Source organism: Camelus dromedarius, chromosome 16 (genome assembly GCF_036321535.1).
Source record: "Camelus dromedarius isolate mCamDro1 chromosome 16, mCamDro1.pat, whole genome shotgun sequence".
Taxonomy (NCBI): domain Eukaryota; kingdom Metazoa; phylum Chordata; class Mammalia; order Artiodactyla; family Camelidae; genus Camelus; species Camelus dromedarius.
The window spans coordinates 26602665-26620803 of record NC_087451.1 but is presented as its reverse complement, the minus strand read 5'-3'; the positions used below and the strand labels follow the sequence as shown (position 1 = coordinate 26620803).

The 18139-nt window shown below is 58.4% G+C and overlaps 2 protein-coding genes across 12 annotated transcripts in view; one reads left to right on the top strand and one right to left on the bottom strand.

The window, feature by feature from the left end:
• The first annotated feature begins 366 nt into the window (after window positions 1-366).
• TMEM11 (transmembrane protein 11) lies at window positions 367-11549 on the top strand. 5 transcript variants are annotated; one of them, XM_064494871.1, is made up of 4 exons: window positions 384-454; window positions 3827-3931; window positions 10243-10339; window positions 10732-11549. In XM_064494871.1, exons 2-4 carry the CDS (start codon window positions 3892-3894, stop codon window positions 11246-11248), a joined length of 654 nt encoding a protein of 217 aa, XP_064350941.1. In that variant the 5' UTR covers window positions 384-454; window positions 3827-3891; the 3' UTR covers window positions 11249-11549. The 5 variants fall into 5 exon arrangements, with proteins under 5 accessions (XP_031323269.1, XP_064350941.1, XP_064350942.1 ...); XM_064494872.1 differs by lacking the exon at window positions 384-454 and adding an exon at window positions 765-886; XM_064494874.1 differs by lacking the exons at window positions 384-454; window positions 10243-10339 and adding an exon at window positions 951-967.
• A 2606-nt stretch (window positions 11550-14155) lies between these two features.
• The window catches only part of DHRS7B (dehydrogenase/reductase 7B), a 35124-nt gene continuing 31140 nt past the window's right edge, over window positions 14156-18139 (bottom strand). For 5 of the 7 annotated variants that reach the window (XM_064494843.1, XM_064494845.1, XM_064494844.1 and 2 more), the window contains 4 exons: window positions 17792-17884; window positions 16072-16224; window positions 15333-15387; window positions 14156-15101 (listed from right to left, as the gene is read on the bottom strand). In XM_064494843.1, the coding sequence (XP_064350913.1) occupies window positions 14867-15101; window positions 15333-15387; window positions 16072-16224; window positions 17792-17884 (536 nt within the window). In that variant the 3' untranslated portion in view covers window positions 14156-14866. Of the gene's footprint in view, window positions 15102-15332; window positions 15388-16071; window positions 16225-16378; window positions 16526-16712; window positions 17885-18139 lie in introns of those variants that run through there. The other 2 variants (XM_064494847.1, XR_010384368.1) reach the window with 2 other exon arrangements.

Below are 18139 nucleotides of genomic sequence, written 5' to 3'. Positions count from 1 at the left end.
GGTCTCTCAGCAGAGGTCGCACGTTAATTTCGCCCTCTTCGCTCTTCCAGACCCTCTCTGCCAACAGCCTGCCGGCGGGGACGCCGGGGACCGCGTCTGTCTCGCCCCCGGAGAACTTGGAGGGACGAAGCGGGAGAAGCTCCCCAGTAGCCGGGGAACGCGCGAAGTCTAATCTGGAAGTGGACCCTCCGCGCCGTCGGTCTGGGCCCGCGCTTCCCAGGCGGCCTCGGGGCGGGCTTCCGGCGAGCGGTGCATTGTGGACGTTGTAGTCCTACGAGGCCCAGCCTCCGCTTGGTGCGGCGTCTGGGGCGGCGGCCGGACTACATCTCCCTCCTGCACGCGCGCTGTCGCGAGGCCGCCCGGCGCGAGGCGTTCGCGAGCGGAGAGTCTCCAAGATGGCCGCGTGGGGAAGGAGGCGTCTCGGCCCGGGCGGCGGCGGCGGCGCCAGAGAGAGGTGAGGCGCAGGCTGCTCCCTGCGGACGGCTCGGAGCGGGGAGCTGGCGGGGCTCCTGGGGCTGCAGCGGCGTCCCCGCCTCCGCCCCGCGGCTCGCCCCCGGTGCGTCTGCCCGTCGGGCGCGCGGGGTCCCAGTCCCGGCCGACGCGGCCTCGGCGGAGGGCTCGGGGAGGGGCGGGGGCGGGCCGGGCAAGGTCTGGACGCGGCGGGACCCGCCTGGCTGCCGCTGGCCGAGCGCGCGGGAGCCTCCGCCCGCCTGGGCGCGCGCATGCTGTCTCGGCCGCGGCGAGGAGTGGCTCCCGGGACGGAGGAAGGGACGCCTTCCCGGAGCGGGCCGGCTGCGGCTAGGGAAGTGCGGTCCGCGCGTTTACTGGGGGCCTCAGCCCTCCGCGCATTGTCTCCCGGGCCGGGAGCCGACCGCTTCCTCCAGCGGTGATTCTTGGGACTTTGGGAGGCTTCTCTGCGAGCGCCCCTGTCGTGGAAGTCCTTTGCAGTGACCTTTCCTAACGGATGGTGTGTGGGTAGGGAGCTGGGAGCTTGTTTCTTCCAAGGTGGATGTCGATTTGGAGGACTCATTTCTAGAAGAGGAGATTGGAGTACTTTTCGTGTTTCGTGTTTCGTGTTGAATTTACAGTTTTTGCTTCTGGAAAACGGTTTCAGCTAGTAGAAGCCACTAGAAGGTGTCCAGGCACCCGAAGTGTGGGAAGGGGCGTATGTTGGAGTCACCTGGTTTGAGCTGCTCTAACCGTTTTTTCACGACTTGGTTGGTGTAGCAGAGGTCAGCAAGACCTCCGTTTTTTGTTTTTTGTTTTTGCTTGCTTGATTATTTTTATTACTAATTTTTTGGGGTGAGAATTGTTAAATAGAAAAGTTCTCTTTCTCTGTCTCCCTCTCCCCCCTTGCTCTCTCTCAAGTACTCTGAGCTGTTCTTTTCCTTTCATTCCCTCACATGTTCATTGCTGTTCCCTGCAGGTGATTTTCCCAGCCCAGAACGTTCTTCTTGTTTGGTTAATTGTGTTGATAGACCCCTTTAGCTTGCATTTTATTCAACAGTGTCCATTCTTCAGTTCCTCTTTCTTGGAAAAGCAGCAGTGAGTGTCAAGCAGATAGTTTTGTTTTTCCAACTCCCATCTGGTATTTTTTTAGATCAGACCAGTAAAAAGTTAAAGAAGTGACCATGATGGTTTCCGCGGATGGCCTTAAAAACTAGCAAACGTTTTCAAGATTTTTACCGCAAACATTAATCTTTCAGTAATAGGAGGTCACCGTTTAGAAAAGACAGAGTGTCAGAGAGAAGAGTATTCCTCCTTACTGGATGAAAACAACAGAAAGGGCCGAGTAGGTATGCCTCAGACATCGTACGGGGGCTGTGCCAGCAAAAGTTAAGCTTTTGGTGATCTGAGAAATTAGGTATTGGGGATTTTTTTTCTCTCTTTGGTTTGAGACAGGTGTTAATTCAAAACTGAGTTTGCAAACCAGGGTTTCGAAGGCTGTACCCAGTCTTTGCTGTTGACCCTCGATTTTAAGAGATTTTAAATTAGTTGCCAGTGCTTGTAAATGGAAAGATTTCACATGAAACTCTACTTGAGAAGCTGAGTGGTGGCTCTTTTTGGTCAGGGCAGGCACTCATCATTCCTCACCTGACAGCTTGACTCATTGCAGTTACCTGCTTGGTCTCCTTGGGTGTTCAGGTTGCAACCTTTGGCCTAGAACAGAACGCTCTGCATACGCGCACAGACACGCAGACGTGTGCCAGCCGGGAACCGGGTGTCTGGTTTAGTGGTTTGGGTGGCACCATCTGTCCTCCTTCTGGATAACGTGGTGTGGCTGGGGGTACCACTCTGTTTGCCTTTGTGTGAGGCCCTAGCTGGGCTTTGCTGAAGGAGTGTTTGCCTGGGCCGGTCTCCCTCAGATCCTCCCACACGGAGCAGGGGATGGAAACATAACCCTCCAGCTAGCTAACTTCTGGGCACACACCTCCATTCCTGCTCAGTGGGTGGGAAGCCTTTTCTTGGGGTGGGGGCAGGCTGGATTAATTGATTGCCCATACCATAGATTGAGGCCCAAGCGAATTATTGGCTCCTGTGACTGAAGTAGGCTGTTTATGGCTCTTTAATGACTTTGTTCCATGTCACATTCATGCTGACTCAGATTTCAGCTCCACGCTGTAAGACCACGTTCCCAAGTTGCTGCACGCACCTGGCTGGAATCTGCTTTATGCTGAAACTGAAACAGGTTTGGGGCAGGGGCTGGAGCAGAGCAGTGCTTTGGGCAGATTTTCCAGATTTGCCAGTGGCTTCGAACTCTGAAGTGTGCATTGTACTTAAAAGGCTCTGCAGGTGCCAGACTGTCCACAAGGATTACTGTTGCCAGCTGTGTGTTAGCGATGGTCCTGGTTAGAATGTACTGTGGATTCTTGCTTTCCTTGGTTCTTGAGTCTAGAGCTGTGTTAATTCAGTAACCACTAGTCACTTGTGGCAATTAAGTTTAAATTAATTAAAATTAAATAAAGTGAAAAAATCAGTTCCTCAGTTACACCAGTCTCATTTCAAGTGCTCAGTAGCCGCATGCGGCCTGTGGCTGATGTACTGGACCAAGAAGATGCAGAGCATGTCCATTGCTGCAGGAAGGGCAGTGCCGTGCGGACCACAGCAAGAGAGGGTGGGAGTAGCCAGGGAGAGCTGCTTGCCTGTTGATTTTCTCTCTGCTCCCTTAGATCGAGGGAGTCAACAGTGTTCCTGATGAGCAACAGCGGACTCTGAGCTGTGATCTGAATTCCTGTTTAGAATTCAGCCAGCACCCGAAACAGATTGCCACTCGTCCTGTTGGCATCTTTGAGACACACTTGCCCGTCTAGGAAGGCACAGTGCCAGGACCTGTGTGTTTTGCCACTAGGTACCCACTGGGCCAGCTCACAGAGGGTTCCCCCCTCCGACTGGTCCTCACGCCCCCAGGGCCCCGGGCATCGCTGAATTCTCCCTGATGGTTGGATGAGAGAACAGCACGTGAGGATGCTTCTGATCTGGTTCTGACGTGGCGCAGGGCAGCAGTGCTGTTTAAAGGCCTTGTGTGTTCAGAGGACCGAGTGCTCAGGCTTTAGGGTGAAATCACTTTTTGTGGCCTCCCCTCCCCTGGCTCATGCAGACGTCTGCCCCAGTGGTTTCTCGGGCGGCCAGTCCTGCGAGATGACTTCCACATCTTTCCGTGCTGCACCTCACTCCCCGGGCCTTGGCCTTCCCCTTTGATGCTTTGCTTTCATCTGTGAGTTGGATGGATGTGGTCCTGGAAGTGGAGGGTCTAGTTCCCAGAACAGCTGAACCACGTTTCTGAGGTGGCATTCCCCTCCGTTCTGATCGGACCCTTTCCTTTTAGAGCTGAGACCTCCGGGGACTGGGGTGTTTGATTTCTCTTGAAAGACTCCCATCTGGCTGTCGTGTATGGTGGAGTGTTTCCTTCCTCCTGGTCTGGACGGGCCATGTGAGTATGCAGACCCATGAGGGTGCTGGGCTGGGGGTCCTACTCACCTGGTTCCCAGAAGGTTCTGACCCTGGAAGTTGGGGGTTGTAGGTTAGGGTCTGCTGGGGTCATCCTCTGGCATGAATTTTCGTTCTCCTTGATTCATTCGAGGCACCTGGGTTCCAACTGCAGTAACTCCTGCCTCTGTGGCTCAGTCCTTCAGGCCCTACTTTCTGAAGAAGGGAGGGGTGATCGTGTGTCCTGAGTTGGCCTCCCTGCCCGGGCCTGCCCAGTGAGCGAGGGCGGTGGAAATGTGACGTGCTCTGCGGAGCAAGCACACAGGGGCCTCCCAGCGCCACTGTGTTGGGTCCCTGGCACCAGCAGTACCTTGATGGGCCACAGAGTTTGGGAGCCAGGGCTGTCCGGTGAGGCTTTCTGCGCTGACAGAAATGTCCTGTATCTTAATTGTCCATTAGGGGAGACTTTGGCCACGTGCAGTTGTCACGCAATTGAAATGTGGCTCATGTGTCTGAGGAACTGGATTTTAAATTTTACTGACGTGTAAACAGTGCTTGGGGCCTACACTGGGTGGTGCTTTGCTGCTGACACTTTGCATGACTAGCCTGTCTCATCTCTTCCCATCCCATCCTGTCCCGTCCCTGCTCTAGGGGAGCCAGGGTCTTTGCTCCTGGGGCACGAGGAAGTTGGCTCAGGGAAGCAAGGGGTTTTGCCCTTGGACATGAAGCCAGCAAGTGACTTGAGAGGAACCGGAACCCAGGCCTCTTGACTCCCACTCTGGTGTCCTCGTCCCCAAGGCAGGGCTGCCAGGTCCCTGAGCACAGTGGGAGTGGCTTCCTCTGGAACAGCGAGAATGTCAGCGGCTGTTTGGAACCTGTCCTCAGTATTTGGAGCTACAAGCCCTGTGCCTTTCTGTCCTAGCTGGCTTTAAAATCTTCAGCGTAGAATTGTACTGCTTTTGTTGACTCCTGAGCCCAAAGCGGGTTTTCCTAGCTGGGTAGTAGAGGAAAGGCCCACCGCCTGGCGGACAGCAGGTAGTCAGGTGACCCCGTGCTCATTAGTCTGGACCTGGTTTAGTTTTTCAGCCATGGATTCTCTTAGTTACTATAGTTGTTTTTCTCCTCCTCCATTCATTTCAGATGTTCTTCCACTGAGTCTGCTGGGCACCAGTCGCATTCAGGCCCAGTGCTGGTGGGTGGGGGTGTGTGTGATGAAAACGCAGTCATCACCTTCAGCGAGCTCAGAATCCACCTCTTGTGTTGGACGGAGCCAGTGAGTCCAGGGCTGCTCTAGGAAGTGGCCCTAAAGCAGGTGCTTCCACTAGTTAGATTTTGTTCTTCCGGTTCCAGCAGGACCAGAAGACGGTAGTTGCAGTCCAGTGCTTGCCTGAGTGGAACAGGGAATGGAATTCTCCCTTCCCGGCAGGACTGCAGGGCTGTGAGACCACGTGGCACTTCAGCCCCGGGGTGGAGGGGACTTGGTCCCGAGTGGGCTTCTGTAGTCAGGGAAGCTGCCGGAGTGGGAGATGGGTCCCCCCAGGTCCCCTTGGCTGGGGAGGGCCCTTGTCTCTCTGGTCTCCTTACCCCAGGGGATACAGGGCTATTGGACAAGATTTTTCTTTTTAAGAAAAGATTTGTAATTAATCTTCCCATTATGAAAGAACCCATGTTTGTTATTTGCTTTTGAAAGATACAGAAAACTGTGAAGAAAAATAAAATTTAAAAGTCACTTGTTTGGCCACCATCAAAAGAAAACCACCGTTGATCTGTTTTTAATGCATAGCACCTTTGATGATGCTTCTCAGGTATTTTGTCTTGGAGTTTTAAAAATTATAAGTGAAATCCTTCAAAAATGTATTTTTAACATGTGAAGTTATAAACTTGCTACGACGTGTGTGATCCTGGAGACAGGGTGTTAAAGGCCCCAGAGGCTGTGGGACGGTGTTCACGTGAAATGCCCGGGAGAGGCCACTGCCATCAGGAGGGAGCATGGTGACAGCAGGGCCGGGCGGCAGGGACATGGGGGGTGGCGGGCTTACTTTTTGAGGCGAGGAAGATGTTCTGAAATGGATTGTGGTGTTGGTTGCACAGCTCAGTGAAGGTATTGAGCCACTGAATTGTTCACTTTAAATGGGTGAGTTTCTGTCTCAATAAAGCTGGTGTTTACAGAGCACAAGTCAGACCACAGCAAGAACCACCTCACACCCACCTGGACGGCGGGTAGTAGTGAGAAAGACAGGAGGCAGAAGTGTGGATGAGGATGCGGAGAAACTGGGACCCTGGGCACTGGTGGCGGGAGTGAAGAATTATGCAGCCCCTGTGGAAAACAGTATAGAGGTTCCTCAAAACATTAAAAATAGAACCACCCGAAAACGATTTAACCCCCCCCCCCAAAAAAAATAGAACCACCGTATGACCCAGCAATTCCACTCCTGCATATTTATCCAAAGTAATCAAAACTGGGGACTTGAACAGGTGTTTTACACCTGTGTTCCCAGCAACATCATTTACAGTAGCTAGAAGGTGGAAGCCACCAGGGCCATTGACAGGTGGATGGGCAGCAGCATGGTCTGGACGGGCAGTGGAGCATTACTCCACCTGAAACAGTAAGGGAGCTCCGGCACGTGCTGCCCCTTGGGGATGTGATGCCGGGTGAAATGAGCCAGTCGCAGAAGGACAGATATTTTGTGATTCCCCTCACACGAGGTCCCTAGAGCAGCCAGGCTGATGGAGACAGAAAGGAGGGCGGGGTGGGGCGGGAGCTGTGGGTTGACAGGGACAGAGTTTCAGTTTTGCAAGACGAAAAAGCTGTGGGGATGGGTTGCCCAACAGTGTGAATGTACTTAACGTTACTGAACTGAACACTTAAAAATAGTTAAGGTAGAAAATTTTATCTTACGTGTATTTTACCATAATTCAGAAAAAAACGATTAAGACCAATACTCGCAGTATCCTGGCCACACATCCCCCTCTGCAAGCAGAGGGTCTGCGCTGTGTGTGCATGTGTGCGCGTGTGCACGCGATGTCTGCCGGTGTGTGGTGTCCGCTGGCGTGTAGCGCCCACTCCCTCCACTGCACAGTGAGTGATTTTGCAGCTGTGACTCCACTGTTTCTCTTGTCAGTAATCTTGCTCTCACCAGACGGCACTGCTGAGAGCATCCTGACTCCTGGAGGAGTCTCCAGACTTGGGGGGTCCCATATTTGGGGTACTTCTGTAATCCCAGATTCCTTTGAGACCAGCTGTGCGGCGGGGTGGGGGACCCTGGGCCCAGACTCCAGGCAGACTGCTGGGTGCGTGCACAGGGGGCCCAGAGCACTGGGGAAGTGGAATTTGTCCTGTTGGTTCTTCTTGGTGGCCACTAGTGTCCCCAGGGATTCCTCTGATGACTTTCCTGAGCGCTGCCAGAGCGGATTCAGGCGGGGAGAGGGAGGCAGGTCCAAGAGCCCAGCCTCGCGCGCCTGTGACCCGCCACAGCCACAGGGCCCAGGCAGGCTGTGCTCTGCTCCCCGGGCCAGTCGGGCTTGGGCCAGTCAGGGGCTCGGGCGCAGTGACCTCAGCGCAGACCAAGCGTTTAGAGTAACCGTATTCCATGAGTTCCAGGGAACCTGCCAGGTTCGAAAGGGTCTATAGTCATTTGGTAAAAAGGGACCCCTTTTCTTTCTGGAGCCACTGTGTTCCCCTCCCCAGGGTCATAATTTTCAGGTCTTTGTGTATCTGTCCAGAAATGACCTGTGCATCTAAAAGCAAACGTTACTTTTTCTGAAATGCACTAAAGGTCGCTGTCTGGTACTTGATTTTTTTCTCTTTACGTCTTGGAGACTTTTCCATAAGTGGTGCTACCTTGTTTGTTTTTTTTCCAGCATAAACTCTTCTTACTATGCGCTTACTGGGCATTTCACACCTGCAACCAAAAGCAGAAGTAACCCTTAGGCAGCCCAGCCTCAAAGGATCCCAATTAGCTATGTGTTGTTTTTTCAGTCTGCTCTGTGTACAGGGTTCAAGCTGGGGGCTGGTGATGCTCTGAGATGGTCCAAGGCAGCCTCCTCACTGGGTTCCTTCCTTGGTTGGGTTACTCGAGACCGAGAAACAAGGGCAGGCCGCACATAGTGGGCGCTGGGTGGCTAGGCTGTGGTGGCTGTGGCCCTCTGGGGAGCCCTCGGCTGCCTGGCTCCTGAAGCAGCGTTTCCCGTCGCTGGTGCGGTGGGAATCTGCACTTGCAGGGTGGGCGGGGTCCTCCAGGGGTGGGGGTGGGGGTGGGGGTGCCTGCTTGTGTCTTGTTGGGACCTGTCCTCCACCTCCTTGTACATCACGTGGAGCCCTGGAAACCTGCTTCTCTAGCTCTCGCATTCCATCCTGTCCTGAATTGGGTGCAGCCAGCTTGGCTTTAAAAGCAGAACAGGCACGCCTGGGAGGGGGCTTGACTGTTGATTGGTGGGTGATGGGTGGGGTGGCCTGACCACAGCGAGACGTGGGGGCTCCAGGCAGCCCTGGAGCACAGGCTTGGGTGTGTGTCGGGTGAGTGCCTCCCGCATATGTGCCCCTGTGCCAGCCCCCTGACAGCAGCAGTGGGGCGGGAGCCTGGACGGACTCTGCACAGGCTGCAGAGGGGAGGGCAGAGGGAGCTGGAGGGGCTGGGTGAGCACCAGGTGGGGCTGAGGTGGGATCTGCCTACTGACGTGGTTCCAAGATGGAGCAGTCTGTCCAGTGCCGGGGTTTCAAGGGGCATTTTCTTACTGGGCCTGTTTTGTCACTGCACTTAGAGTGGCCGGTCTGCTGGGCAGGGGAGGCCAGAGCCCTTGGGTAGATTTGGGTTTTGGCAAGAACACTCTGAAATCCCAACCTCAGATCTTATGGTCAGCAGGACGCACAGGTGAGTCTGCCTCCCTTTCCCTTGTGTCTTGCCCACTGCTCGTGAACTTGAGAGCACAAAGGAAGTCTCCGGGCCGGGGCTCTCCTGCCAGGAGCGAGGCCCTGCCTCTTGGTTGCTGAGGTGTCTCGTCAGGTGCCCTGTGCGGCCTGAGAGCCCGTCAGCCTCTGAGCTGAAATCAAGTGGGGAAGCTCCTCCCAGGCCCCTCGAGGAGCTCTGTCCCTGTCTGCGGGCTCTTCCAGAAACAGCCCGCCAACCCACCCAGACAGCAGGGCCCCGTTTACAGTGCCTGGCCCTGTGCCCTGTGCCGAGCAAGGAGGCCTTTCTGACCCCTGGGAACAGCGTCTCCCCCGTGCACACGGCTTAACTGGGGGCTGTGGCTTAATTAGGCTCCCCGAGCCCAGCCTATGGGTCCTGGGAGCACTGTGCCCGAGAGCACCGAGTGGCCGGCTTTGCCCCTCGAGTGCTGCTGCTGCCTGGGTTTGCTGGCTCATTTGCTTGGGTAGCTGCTACTGCCGGGTGCCTCCCGGGAGCAGTGGCTGGAAGGGGCCCCCAGCGGCCGGCTCTCCCATCCCCGTCCTTTTCCCCCAGGGTTTGCCCGCCGGTCCAGTCTCCACCACCCTGAACGTGGAGGTTCTGGGGTGATGTCGTTCTCGCAAGCCTTCGCTGGTCCCTGTTGTGCACAGTCTCTGAGCACGAAGTTCTGAGCCAGCTCCATCGGCCCCTCTGCGTGTGCCTGCCCAGGCCCCTGAGCCGCTGGCCTTATGCCTGAGCTCCTGGCACTGTGCCCCTCAGTGGACACTGGGTCATGGCAGGGGCACGGGGAGGGGGAACCTGGGGGACCTTCTAGAGCCCCAGTTTGCGGGGTGGGGACTGGGGGACATGGTCATCACCAGCAGGCAGATGGGGCCCCTGGGCCTCATCTCCTTTGTGACGTCTGACCAACCTGGGGACCAAGGGCTGCTTCTCCCTGAGGCAGGAGGTGGCTCTGGGGGTCTGGTAGGAGTAACAGGCTGAGCCACGTTCCTCTGGGAGGCAGGGTGAGGGGGCTGCTGGTGCCATGAACACGCAGGACAGAACTAGGTGATGCCTCCATGCTGGGCAGCAGCGTGGAGGTCCAGGAAGGTCTGGACCAGGAGAGTGGCAGGTCTGCCCACCAGGGGTGGGAGGTGCACCCTGGAGAGGCTTCCAGCCAGAGTCCTGAACTGCCCCTTCAGCCAGACTGCTTTCCTTCCATGGGCTCTGGGTTTGTCCTTGGCTGGGATGGGGGAAGGGGGTCGTGTCCCCCACGTTGGGCCGCACAGCCCCTAGTGGGCTCCTGTGAACAGGCTGCTTCTGGTGAGAGAAGCATTTACTGGCAGTGAACAGAGTCCTGGGCCCCAAGGGCAGAATGGGCGGGAACATCCATTTCTGTCACGTCTTGAGGCCTCGTCTCTTCTTGGTCAAGTCAAGGGGCTGCTTTTTCTGAGTGGTGGGCTCGGCGCCTGGTGCAGCTTGTCCCCCATGAGGACCAAGGGAGTTTATTCTCCATCATGCCCAGCAAGGTGAGGCCAAGGCTGCTGCGTTTGCAGGATGCAGCCGGGAGGTGTGGGCATCACTGTCAGGTGCCCTGATTAACTGAGGGCACCTCTCCCCCACCAGCCTTGTGCTTCTTTCCTCTGTGTTGTGTGATTCGGGGCTGAAATCATCCTTTTCCCCTGGGAGCAGCTCTGCTGTCTCAGATCTGTCTGTCTGACTCCACTAGGTCACCAACTTTGTAGAGACTGGGGTACTCCTTGCCCTGCGTGTCTTACATTTCACTATTTTATTCTCTCGGAAAGGAAGTCCTCTATTCATTACCGCATGTGTGGGGTTGTAAGGGAGGTGCAAACACAGGTGAGGTGTGGTGCCCTTCCCTTGGGTGCGTCTTGCCTGACTCTCTCCCTGCTCCCCCCAGGGTGAGCCTGTCGGCCACGGACTGCTACATTGTGCACGAGATCTACAACGGGGAGAACGCCCAGGACCAGTTCGAGTACGAGCTGGAGCAGGCCCTGGAAGCCCAGTACAAGTACATCGTGATCGAGCCCACGCGCATCGGTGACGAGACGGCGCGCTGGATCACCGTGGGCAACTGCCTGCACAAGACCACCGTGCTGGCGGGCACCGCCTGCCTCTTCACCCCGCTGGCGCTGCCCTTGGATTACTCCCACTACATCTCCCTGCCAGCCGGCGTGCTCAGCCTGGCCTGCTGCACCCTCTACGGGATCTCCTGGCAGTTCGACCCCTGCTGCAAGTACCAGGTGGAGTACGACGCCTACAAACTGTCGCGCCTGCCCCTGCACACGCTCACCTCCTCCACCCCGGTGGTGCTGGTCCGGAAGGACGACCTGCACAGAAAGAGACTGCACAACACGATAGCGCTGGCGGCCCTGGTGTACTGTGTAAAGAAGATCTACGAGCTCTGTGCCGTATGACCGTGGCCGGCGGGGCACGCGCTGCCGAGACGGCGGGGCCTGGGAAGGCGCTGGCTCACCGTCTGTTCTTCTAAAGGAATCACAGGTCAAAAGTGTACCAGGGGTTTTCAGCTCACTGCACTAAGATGCGGGTCTCCAAGACCACCGGGGTCTGAGGCTGTGGAGGCCGCCTGGGCAGCAGGCTGTGGTGGAAGCAGCACCGCCGCGGGGGTGAACGCGCGGGGGGGTCTGAGAGTGTGGTTAACTGTACCATCCAGAGCCAGCCGGGAGCTGCTGACCATTAAAAGTATGAGAATTTCAACCCCAGGTGTCTGCTCTCCGTGACTGCCCTGGTGGGTGTGGGCACCACGGTGTCCCCCCTTGTAGCCACAGCAGGCCTTTCAATGGGCAGGCCCAGACCCTCCCAAGGCGGCCTCCCGGCCCACCTTGGCCCGTTCCAAGGCAGCACTGCCCAGTACTGCTTGGGGACGTGGCCACTGGGTCTCCATTTGGCTTCACTGGGAGAGCTGGGGCCTCCTGTCCAGACATTCTGGTTTAGGATGACACAGAAACTAACATCTGTAGTTTTTAAAGCACTGAAGCTGTCCTGAGGTGGACCCCGCGTTCAGCCCGCTGCCGCAGGCTGAGGGGAGCACCTTCAGAGCAGCCCCCACCCCCAGGAGCCGAGGCCCACGCTCCCCACTCCTTCCAGAGAAGAGGGGGCCCTGCCGTAGCCACAGCCATCCCAGGACCCCTGAGGGGCCTCACGGCACTTTCTCCTGAGGGACCGTCTCTAAGCAGCAGCCAGGCTGATTTTCACCTGGTTTGAGAGGCTCCGTCAGGAAGATCAGATGCCAGTCAAGGGCACGTGGGGGTGATGGCTGTTTTATGAGGGAGGTCCAGAGCTTTTAAGAGTTTGAGAAACTCTGACTTAATTCCCAGGGGCTGGACTAACAGTTCATCTGGGTGCTGAGGGGGTGGGGTCTGGAACATGGGTGAACCGGCAGTGACCCCAGACAGACCGACCTGCTTGACGGCAGAGCCTGCTGCCTCCTGAGCCTGCTGGGTGGGAATGGGAGGTGTTTTTGTAGTGAACAGCCCAGATTTGGAAAGGGAGTCCTGTGCTCTGCCTGCAAAGCAGATTTCACGGGGGAGGTGGCTAGATGTGGACAAGACGTGGACAAGCAGTGGCCACCTGAGGTCAGCTGAGCAGAAGCCCTCGCCAGAAGCAGAAGCAGATGCACCAACCAGGGTGCGTCCTGTTGGGTGGACTGGCCTGGATCCTGAAGGGCCATCTCAGTTGTATGTCCCAGCCCAGGAGGTGAGGCTGTGGTGCCGCAGTGGACCTCGCATCCCAGGTGTCCATGTGAGCAGGGCCCCAGGTTGGCAGAGGTTGGGGGGAACTACACTGGCAGGTCTGGAGGGGTTCCCTCCCGCTCCCCAACTTAGCTGCTTCTGCTGCCTCCCACGTAGACGTCAGACACGTGTCTGCTCCTCTGCTGTGCACACTTGAAGAAACAGCCTTAAATAACCAACCAAGAGAGCAGAGGCCTCCTGCAGGGTCCACAGCCCAGCCCCAGTCTGAGAGACAGCACAGGGCCTCCAGGAAGCCCCCTCGCCAGGGAGGACTTGCCCCGTAGCCGCTGCGTCAGCGGGGCCTGGTGCGTGCCTGCCTGCCTGCCGGGCCTGCACTCACACTCCACCCGATGGGCCGTCTGTTCCTTTACTGTTATTTTTCAGACTGACTGGCAGGAAGCACTGCAGAGCTGCTTCTGCTCAGACCAGGGAGGAGAGGACCTCTGAACTTGACCCGAAGGTGGAACCAGTCAGCACTGGGCTCTTCAACCAGCCCAGGGCTCAAGGATGAGACAAACGGGAACTGGAGCAGCACCTCCGAGATGCCGGCCCGCCTGCCCAGCACCCCCTTCAGGACGCAGCCCCACAGGCAACAGCCCCCCACGCAAACAGTGCTGTCGGGGGGGGAGGCGCACCCAAGACAGCTTCCGGGGCTGCATCGCGGCCTCTCTGGGCCCAGGTCCCCGTCCCTCTGGGGTGCGGGTGCTCCTCTCCTTGGAGACGGCCGGGTCCTGCCAGAGTTCTGTGGCCCTGTCTATGTTATGTTATTTTCTATTTACACAGTAGGATGTACAGTTTGCAAAGTAAGTTTCAGAAAGTCAGTTCAGCTCTTATAAGTGATTGAAACACAAACACCCAGTGGCACCGGGAGACCTCTGTGTTGCTCCAGGCCCCGCGCACGGCCAGAGCTCCACAACCCACTTCCTCGGCAAGTTGGTGCCTCTGACGACAGAGTCCGCACTGCTGAGCCGCGGTCCTAGGGGCACCGCCTCGTCTCTGTGCCGGCCGCTTCATTCAGTGGGCAGAAAGGGGCCACCTGGAAAGTGCTGGTCAGCCAGCGTCCGAGGAGAGACGCTCCCTCCAGTGCTGCGTGGGTGCGGCCCTGCTGTGCCGGGCACCACTTCACCCCGACTTGGGCCGAGCTGTGAGGGGCCACCGCTGTCAGGTGCCAGCCCTCCCCTGGTCTCACAGCTCGGATGGGAAACTAAACAGGTCTTTCTCTTTCCATCAGGAGGGAGGCAGATAGTGGATGTGGAAAATCACATCTGTATCCCCATTTCAACCACGGCTGTGGGGCTGAGAGAGGGTCCACCCACAGATCCCATCAGCCCTTGTCCTCCCAGGAGATGCAAGAGGCTCACGCACCCTAAACACAGGCCAGCTTTGGCCATTTTCATTTCAGGGGCAGCTGCTGAAAATACAAGCTCCATGGGTCCAGAGTTAGGACGCGGGGTAAGGTGCCAGTGTGATGTGCCCGGAGACTTCTTTTCCAGTTCGGGGAGGCCCACACGCTAGACCCGCAATCTCCCGTCAGTTTCCCCCTCAACTTGAGACTGAAGTCAACTCACTCAGTGAACCCCAACCACGCATTTTTAATAAATCAGAAAGTGGAAGCAGGCACCCTTTCTGACTACACTCCAACAGCCACAGCTAACAGGCTGTGTCCGCCAGGCCCCAAGAACTCTGCTTTAGAGAGAATTCCAGGTGCTGCGCCTCATTTTCCAGAGACCACGTGAGACCATGCAGTTTTCCTCTCCGCAAAGGCTGCTGTCTCCTTAGAAAATTCATCTGCTTGGAGCAGTGCCTTGACCACAGGGCTGCGGGTGGGGTCAGTAGAGAAACGAGGCCAAAGCCAGCATCTCCTGGCTTACGTGTAAAGACCCATCACCTCCCACCCGCTCACCGTGTTGAACAAGGGGCTGTGGGGCAGCAGAGATGGACGCGAGTACGGCAGCCGTCCCCCCAGCACTGGGGGGGGACCCTGCCGCGGGCGCCGCAGATCAGATGTAAAAACCGGGTCAGGACAGCAGGGTGTCTGCAGTTCTCAAGACGGAAGTGCTTCCTGGGAGCCTGCGGAGGCTGGGAGCCTGCCTGCGGGGCCGTGACTCCTACTGCCCGTTCCTTTATGTCCAGGGGTTAAAACCGGCTGTGCAGCTTTCCCTGAGCGGTGACCCCTCACCCTGGGGAAAGGCTTTTCTTGGCTCCCTTCCCTGTCGGGTGGGGGGCCTGGCCAGGGGCCTGCAGGAGAGCACCCCAACCCCGTCCCCACCTGAGGGCAGGAGTCTAGGCCCCACAGCACCTGCCCTGCGGCTCTAGCAGTGCTTGGGCTTCTGCTCCTTCCTGGCCCGGGCGGCCATCAGTCTGAAGAAGAGGCTGGGAGCCAGAGCACGCAGGTACACAGCCAGGGAGGGTGCCAGGCCGGCCAGAACCACGTCCTTCTTCCTCTTCCCCACGGCAGCCAGGACATCCTGGGCCACCTCCACAGGGCTGCGGCCCTCGGCCGTGGTCTTGTCTGTAACTGAAACACAACGAGAGACACTGAGCTTGGGAGCTGCGGCCCCCGTCACAAGGCCCGAGCCGATGGGGCCATCGGGCTGGGTGCTGGGTCCCCACCAGGAGCTCCTCCAAGTCGGGAGGGGGCGGCACCCCCGCCATCCAGTCCCGCAGTCTGAGGGAGGAGGCAGGAGGCAGCGCACCTGCCTCAGGGCCTGCGAGCGGGAGGGTGGTGTGGTGGGTCGGGCGCGCTCACCAGAGTGAGTGCAGGCTGAGGAACACAGGTCCACGTTCCCCAGGGCACAAGTGTCCTGGACGAGTGGCAAGAAGGAAGCTTTGGTTAGAAGCCGTGGCGGGAGAAGGAGGGTCGGACCGGTTAGCGGCCCAGGCTCCTGCGCCCCTAGGAGTCTGAAGGTTCTGCCAGCAAAGCGGGAACCGTCAGCAGCAAAGAGGCCACGGCGAGTCCTCGCGGGATCTGTTCTCACCCTTCTTGTTAACAGAGGAACGGGGATTTCTGATCACCGCTTATTTTTAAGCGCCACCAGTGGATTTTTACAAAAGATTCTTCTAAGGGTAAACGAGGATGAACCTCTCCAGCTTGATGCCTCTGTGTGGTTTCTGCTGCCGCCCAGGTGGGGGTCTCTGGTCGGCCTGAGCCTGCACAGGGCCAGGCCGTTTGGCCCACCGCTGTGCCCGCGGGTCAGTCGGCACTGCCTGTAGACCGGCTCTTTGCCGCAGGGCCCTGAGGTCAGCCCCTCTCAGGCACACGGGGGGGGGGGGGGGGTGGCGCCCGGGGATCACTCACTGAACCACTGACAGCAGGCTCGTGGGGTACTCGTAGCCTCGGCTGCGGTCGTGGTGGAGGTCAGACCAGTACAGGTGACCACCACCCACGTGCGCTCTGGTTTTAGGAAGTATGTCCCAGATTAAAGTGAAGGTGCCCACAGAGTCGTCAGGCAGCTTTTTACAGAAGAAAAGCGAGACCAGGGCCTCACCTCCGTATCTGGCCCCGCTGGCAGTGATGGCGTTCAGGGAGAGGTTGGTGTGGATGTAGCCGGGGCTGATGACGGTCACCTCGATGTCACACTGCTCCAGCTCAGCACGCAGACAGTCGAAGAACGCCTGGGTGGCGTGTTTGGAGGCCGCATCTGCACAGGTCGGTGGCCAGAGAGCCAGGTGAGTGGGCGGGTGGGGCATGCCCACGCTTGTTCCCGCCCGCTCGTCCCTCTGCGGGACGGCGTCCGAGGGCCAGCCAGGGTGTGGCCGCCCCGCTCACGTCCAGAGCCGGGCAAGCGCCCCCACCTGCGTAGGAGTGAAGGGGCGCCGCCTCTCAAGGGGCTCAGGAAACCTCCACGTGTGCGCACGTGCGCGCGCACACGCACCAGGAGTAACACGCTCACAGCCGGGAACATGGGGGGTCCACGGGCATTGTGTGCACAGCTCCTGCAGCTTTGAAGTGTGAAATTATTCTCAGTTAACAGAAACAAAAACAGAAGTGTAATGCCTGTTGGGTAAAGCGTTCAGACAATTCAGAAGGAAGTGAAACAGTGAAAGGGCTCCTCCGGCCCCCAGCGCCGCCTCCAGGGCTGCCCAGGACGCAGCTGCACAGGACGCTCTAGTCCCCGTGTATCCACACCAAGGGCGCGTCAGTCCTGCCAGCCACTCTCCACCTGCAGGCGGCTGGCGGCCTCCATGCAGCCCCGCTCCTCGTGGTCACAGGTCACAGACCCCGGGACTGTCTTCGTGGGCTGTTCCAGGTTCTGTCACTGACACTGTGCTTCCAGCAACATCCCTGCAGGTGGGGCGGGGGGGGGGAGGGACACAGACCCACGCCCACTCCCTGCGGGTTTCCTCTGATGACTTCAACAGGATGGCCTTGCACCTGAAGAGCCCTCAGATCGTCAGTGACAGCCTCCCAACACAGCGTCCAAGGGGACAGAGTGACCCTGTGAGGACCCTCTTGGAAAACACACAGCGTCCCCACCGACAGCGCATCCTCGGTTCAGACCCCGCGCATGCCTGAGGAAAGGGGCGCCCAGCAGCCCAGACACCAGCAAGTCACGTGGCAGTTTCCGCAGCATCTGGACTCACTGCCGAGCCTCCCTGGGGCCGGCGCCCAGGCTGCAAGCTGAGGAGTGAGCGCACCCTGACACATGGCAGGGCCCCATGGCTCTCAGGCTGTGCCGACCTGACCACCATCACCGTCGCCCTGGACTCGGCCCTCCTGGGCACTGATCAGGCCACCATGACCATCCCACGTGCCCCACTGTATGGGGAAGTGGGGGACAGCACCCTTGGGTTGGCCGACGGGCCAGCCTGCTCATCACAGGTGCTCGACCAGCCAAGTGTGCCAGATGCAGTCACGGTGAGAGAACAGAACTCGGTGAGGCCAGACCCAAGTGCGGACAAAGACCACAGCGCGTCCCTGCCCTGAAGCCCCAAGGCCGACGCTGAGCCCCGTCTGCCGCGTCCACTGTGGCCCTGCACTCACACTCACAGTCAGTCAGTCTCCTCCTAGAGGCCCCTCCCAGGCTGGAACCCTGCAGACAAGGACTGGGGACAGAGCAGATGGAGCACTGGCCAAGGTCGCAGGTGCGTAAGGTGTGGAGCTGGGATCTGCACCCGGGCACTCTGCTCCAGAGGCCGGACAGTAAGTGTGTTGTTTCATCATCAGGAAATCAGCCAAGAAATGGAGGAGGTGCAGGAAGTACTCACACGCTGACCGGAAGGGGATGCTGATTCTCCCCTGGATGCTGCTAATGGCGACGACATGGCCCTGGCGCCGTCTCACCATGGAGGGCAGGAGCGCTGGGGAGAGGGCAGAGGTCACCACCTCGCACCGAGTGCACGCAGCTGTGCACACACTTGCCAGAGCAGAGGGGTGAACAGCAGCGAGGGCCCCGTGGAGGGGGCCTTGCTTTGCTGGACTCAGGGCCCCCGCGCCCAGCAGGCAGGAGGGGAGGGAGGAGCAGGGAGGTGAGGACGGGACCCCGACCACTACGGGCGTCCGCCAGTCCCCCTTTCCAGGGAGGGCCTCTCCCTAGAGTGAGAGCCGTGGCTGAA